Source organism: Lynx rufus, unplaced genomic scaffold (genome assembly GCF_022079265.1).
Source record: "Lynx rufus isolate CCGP_SWC_20201006 ecotype Redwood Valley unplaced genomic scaffold, mLynRuf1.p SCAF_40, whole genome shotgun sequence".
Classification (NCBI taxonomy): Eukaryota; Metazoa; Chordata; class Mammalia; order Carnivora; family Felidae; genus Lynx; species Lynx rufus.
In genome coordinates, this window is record NW_025814857.1 from 268,087 (window position 1) to 272,678 (window position 4,592).

The window sequence follows — 4,592 nt, forward strand, 5'->3', positions numbered from 1 at the left end:
CACCATCTGTGGGCCTGGCCACTGTCAACATCCAGTTTCATTGTGATCAGCTGCGCAGAAGGCATCACACTGACCAGAGACACCAAGCCAGCCTGGCTCAGGATGTCTCCATTGTAGGGCTCCCCCTGGAGCCCCACCGCCTCAGCCTTCTTTCATTTCTTCTGCTCCTCTTAGGGGACCTTTCCCTGCCTTCCCATGGGGACCGCAGCTGCTAGATAGTCACCTATGGGTGGGACGTGTCCTGCCTCTCCTAGTGTCCTCACTGCCAACACAGGGCCCTTCCGAGAGTGAGCAGAGCTCAGCGAATGTCCGGCCACAAATGTCCCAGTGAGCTGGGGACCTCTGCTCAGATCGAGTGTCTCCTCCTTTCTTGGAGACCCAAGCAAAGGCAGGCACACATCTCTATGTCCCTTGTCCAGAATGACAGATGACAAGGGACAAGAAGCAAGAACGAACATCTTTTATTTCTCCATGTCCTGAAGCCATCCGTTTACTGCCAAGGTCTTCACGTTTGCAAGACATCCCTGTCTGTGCCCAGCCCAGGCACCGCGATTCCCTTCTGGATCCCGAACGAGGACGGAAGGGTTCCCAGCTCGTTGCACCAAACGGCAAAACTCTGACTCTTGAACACCTGTGGCGTGGGTGCCACTCCCACACTGAGCCCGAGGCTCACGAAACCTTCTATGACAAGGAACAACATCTGAAAACTTCCTCGACGAAACAAAGACCGATTTCCGAGGCCACGTAGACAGAGAACAAGAACCCACCCAAACGTGCGCTTGGCCCCGCTTTCCCCCAAGCCGCCCTGGCCCTCCACTACTCACAACGCCCAGCGCCCGCTCTGCTCGCACTCGCAGGGGAGAAGTGGCCTGGCTTCGTGCCCCGCAGGAGAGGCTGCTCGACCCCAGGTGGGAACGGGCCCGGCTGCCCCTCGGGCTCAGGCCCGCTCTTCCTCATGGCTCACAGCCTCTTCGGACAGACACGGAGACCCGGGCTGCCTGCTGTTGACCGCGAGGATGTGCTGCAGCACTTGCACGGCGCTGGTTTCTGCGTGCGCCCTGGGACCCCACAGGAACTCGTAGCGTGCGGGCTCGCTGCCGGGCACCTGCCGGTACTCCAGGTACCCTTCCTGCACCCAGACTTCGGTCAGCAGCTCCCTGGGCTCCCCATAGAATACGTGCTCCCTGCCGGCATACACCCCCATGACCCCCAGCGCTTCCCACACCGCCTCCTCAGGGGCACGGTCCTCCTCCAGGAGGATCACCCACAGGACCAGCACCAGGAGGCTGGTCTTGGGCATGCCGTGCCTACCACTCGGCGTCCCATCGCAGCTGAGGCCCAGGATGCTGACCAGGACGTAGGAGCGCTCGCGGGGGTCCACTTCCTTCACGTCGACTCCAAAGACCAGCTGCAGATACTCGCAGGCTCGGCGGAAGATCACGGGGAAGCGGTCCTGGTCATCTTGGCTAACCGCCGCCAGCATCTCCGCCCGTGTGGTCGGCTGATTGGTGCGATACTTGAGGAGCAGAAGCAGCACCAGGCCGGCCACCTTCACGCGGAGCGCATCTGGGAGCGAGGCCTGGGCCCCTGCCGGGGCCCCCCAGGTGCTCGACCCCTCCTCATCGGGGCTGCTGGAGCCCTGGTGGGACTGGCTCCCCGAAGCGCCTGCCATGGCACTGGGGGAGGGGCAGGAGCTCCGAGGGCTCTGGGGAGGACTCGGGGACCCGGCAGCAGCAGACCCCTCCTCCAGGGGGACCAGAATGAGGACAGAGCAGGAGGAGGACGGGGAGGAAGGGGAGGAGGAGGAGGAGGAGGAGGGAGATGGGTACCCCCCCTCCTCCTCCTCTGCTTTCTCCTCCTCCAACTCCACCTCCTCCACCTCCAACTCCACCTCCACCTCCTCCTCCTCCAACTCCTCTTCTTGGGATTCCACCTCCTCTACCTCAACCTCCAGCTCCTCCACCTCAACCTCCACCTCCAAATGCACTTCTTCCACCTCCTCCTCCTCCACCTTCTCCTCCTCCAACTCCTCCTTCTTCAACTCCACCTCCTCCACCTCCCTGTCCTCAGGCTCTGGCAGCGGTGCATCCCATGGCAGTGGGACCTCTCTTGGCTCCTCCTTCAGCTTGCAGAACATACTGCTCTCACCCAGGGACATGATGGTCGCCAGACCTTGAAGACAGAAGAGGGGTGGCTCCTCAGGGGGAGGCCCAGCCCACCCAGACCCCGAGCTCCCAGGCCTGAGAGCGGGGCCGCGTGGGGGTTGGGGGCCGAGGGGTCCCCTCTGGGGTGGGATGGGCGAGCCCCCGGCCCCACGCGGGGTGCACCCACCTCGCCTGGACAACCGACTGGCACGCGGCCGCGCCTCCTCTGCTCTGTGACCTCAGGACTCCTGCCTCAGACCAAGGCCTCAACTGCAGAGCTCGCAGAGCCCCTGGAAGAGGGAGGGAGGGAGGGGGCGCCTCAGGGTCTCAGGGTGGGTGCAGACTGCGAGCACCACCCCGGGCCCCCACCCCCCCCACCCCCCCATCCAGCCTGGGCCTGCCCCTTCTGGGCCTCCGCTGACAGCCAGAGCGGACCCGAGCGGCAGGGCAGGCCTGGGCCCTACGCAGGTGTCCTGGGCTGGGACGCAGCGCCTCCTCTCTCCCCTGCACCCCGGCCAGGGCCCGGGATCCTGCCTCGGCTGACCGGGGTCCAGCCCGGCACACCAAAGCCCTCCCCTCGCCCAGACCCACCGCGGGGGCGGCTTTCCGAGGGCGGCCCCGGGGCTGGGGTCCAAGGGGCCTCCGGCCGTCCTCCCGCAGGGCTCTCCCGGGGAGCCCCGGGCCCGCTGCCTCCCACCAGAACCCTCACGGCCCGGCGAGGTCCGGGCCAAGGCGGCTGGCGTCGCACGAGTCGACCAAGTCCGGGGAGGCCCGGGGCCGATGGCGGGGGGCTCACGTGGCTTCCTTGGGGTCCCTCAGCCCTATCCTCTCGTCCCCATCCGGACTCCCTGGGCGGCCTGGGCCTCGGGCTCTGCCGCCTGACGCCGGCTCCTCGCGCGCAACCAGCTCTCAGTCGGGCTGGGACCCAGAGCCCGAGTCCGCCCACGCCTCACGCCCTGGTCACAGTCGTCGTGGTCGCGCCACCCTGCGGCCTCCACCGCCGCCCCCACCGCCGGACTCCTTCCCCTCTGGGTCCCGGCTCCCTCGCTCCTCCCTCTGGGCCTCACCTCGAAGCCCACGAGGCTCTGCGCCCTTCCCGCGCCTGACGGGATTCGAGGCGCGGCCGGAAGACGCCGACGCCCACGCCGACGCCCACGCCGAGGCCCCCTCGCCCCGCCCCGCCCCGCCCCGCCAGTCTCTTGAGACCCGGATGCGGAAGTCCAGACACCCCGCGGGGCCTCATTCCCACTAGGGGCTTCCCTAGGCTGCCGCTAGGGGTCGCCTTCCGGCCAGGGCCTGCGTTCTGGGGGCCAGAGTCCCTCCTTCGGTGTTCCCTAGGTGGCCTCCTGCACCCCGGGGTTGGCCTGTGCGCGTGGCCGCTGACGATGGGAACTCGTGCCCCTCAGACCGGGGTCCGAAGGTCTCTGGGACGCACCGCCCAGGCTCAGTGACGGGGTGCCCGCCACCTCTGGCCACCCGATGCAGGGGCTTCCCGGGCCTGCGGCACGGACTGACTTCGTAGCTCTGGGCTGGGGTGGACCTGGTCTCCTGACAGCACCTGGGCCCTCCTCCCGTCTGCCCACCGGAGCGGCTGCTCCCGACAGACAGCGGGTCCTCGGTTCTCCCCAGCTCACCGATCCTTACCCCTGTTCTGCCCTCTCGCACCCCACTCCGAGGCCCTGGCTACCTGAGACCCAGTGTCTCCATCCCGCCTGGGGGCCTTACCGGACTGATTCTGATGTTGGGTCCAGGCTCCTTCCGTCCTCTGCATCCTCACCAGGAATCGCCGCAGGACCTGGGCCCTGCCCTCTGAGAAACTGAGGTTTCGAGCCGCCCCCCCCCCCCCCCCCCCCACTACTCTGCCCCGTGTCTCTGAGACCAGGCTGTGGAAGTCTGGCCCGACTCGCCTCCAGGAGTCCCCATCCCGCCCAGGGCCCTTCCTGGAAGGATGCCAGGGCCCAAACTCTGGGAGGTCCCCTCTGTGTGTCCTGGGGTCCTGAGTCCCCTGGCCCTGGCCCGGCCCGTGTCCCTGCCCTCTCCTAACTGGGATCTTGCCCCTCACCCCAAGTTCCTCAGCTCCCTCGGATTTCCGAGGCGCAGTTGGCTGGACGCAGCCGGCAGCCACCCTCTCCATGGACCCCAGGGCCGCTGCAGGGGCTGAGAGCCTGTCGCCGGGGTGGAGTGGGCCCCATGGTTGTCCCTCAGGTCCCAACACCTGCTCCATGAAGAGCCGGGGCCCGTCCCTCTGGGGCCCCGTGTACACAGCCCTGCTGGGAGAGGGGCTCCGCCTGACGACCCTGCCGGGGTGTCTCTGGGCTGCCGGCGGGGCTGACCTGGATTCCTGGCTGCGGTGGCCCGCTGTGCTCCCTCACAGGTCGACGTATATGCCTGTTTGCTGGGTCTGGGCCCCTTCCCTTGGCTGACCTGAATCGGGCCTTCTGGACCGAG

At 67.3% G+C, this 4,592-nt stretch overlaps 1 protein-coding gene across 1 annotated transcript; it reads right to left on the minus strand.

Moving 5' to 3' along the window:
- Positions 1-445: 445 nt before the first annotated feature.
- Positions 446-1,800, minus strand: LOC124525385 (melanoma-associated antigen 8-like). Its single transcript, XM_047097771.1, has 3 exons — positions 1,352-1,800; positions 825-1,129; positions 446-681 (listed from the first exon to the last, which is right to left on the minus strand). The coding sequence occupies exons 1-2, from the start codon at positions 1,670-1,672 to the stop codon at positions 938-940; spliced, it is 513 nt and encodes a 170-aa protein (XP_046953727.1). The 5' UTR covers positions 1,673-1,800; the 3' UTR covers positions 446-681; positions 825-937.
- Between the last annotated feature and the right edge of the window lie 2,792 nt (positions 1,801-4,592).

What these genes read in the sequence shown, in the direction of transcription:
- LOC124525385 (XM_047097771.1), bottom strand. Translation starts at nt 1,672, where the DNA reads ATGGCAGGCGCTTCGGGGAGCCAGTCCCACCAGGGCTCCAGCAGCCCC. An exon ending in GCGAGCGCTCCTACGTCCTG is followed by an intron (nt 1,130 to 1,351) that starts GTCAGCATCCTG and finishes GTCTGGGTGCAG; the next exon opens with GAAGGGTACCTGGAGTACCG.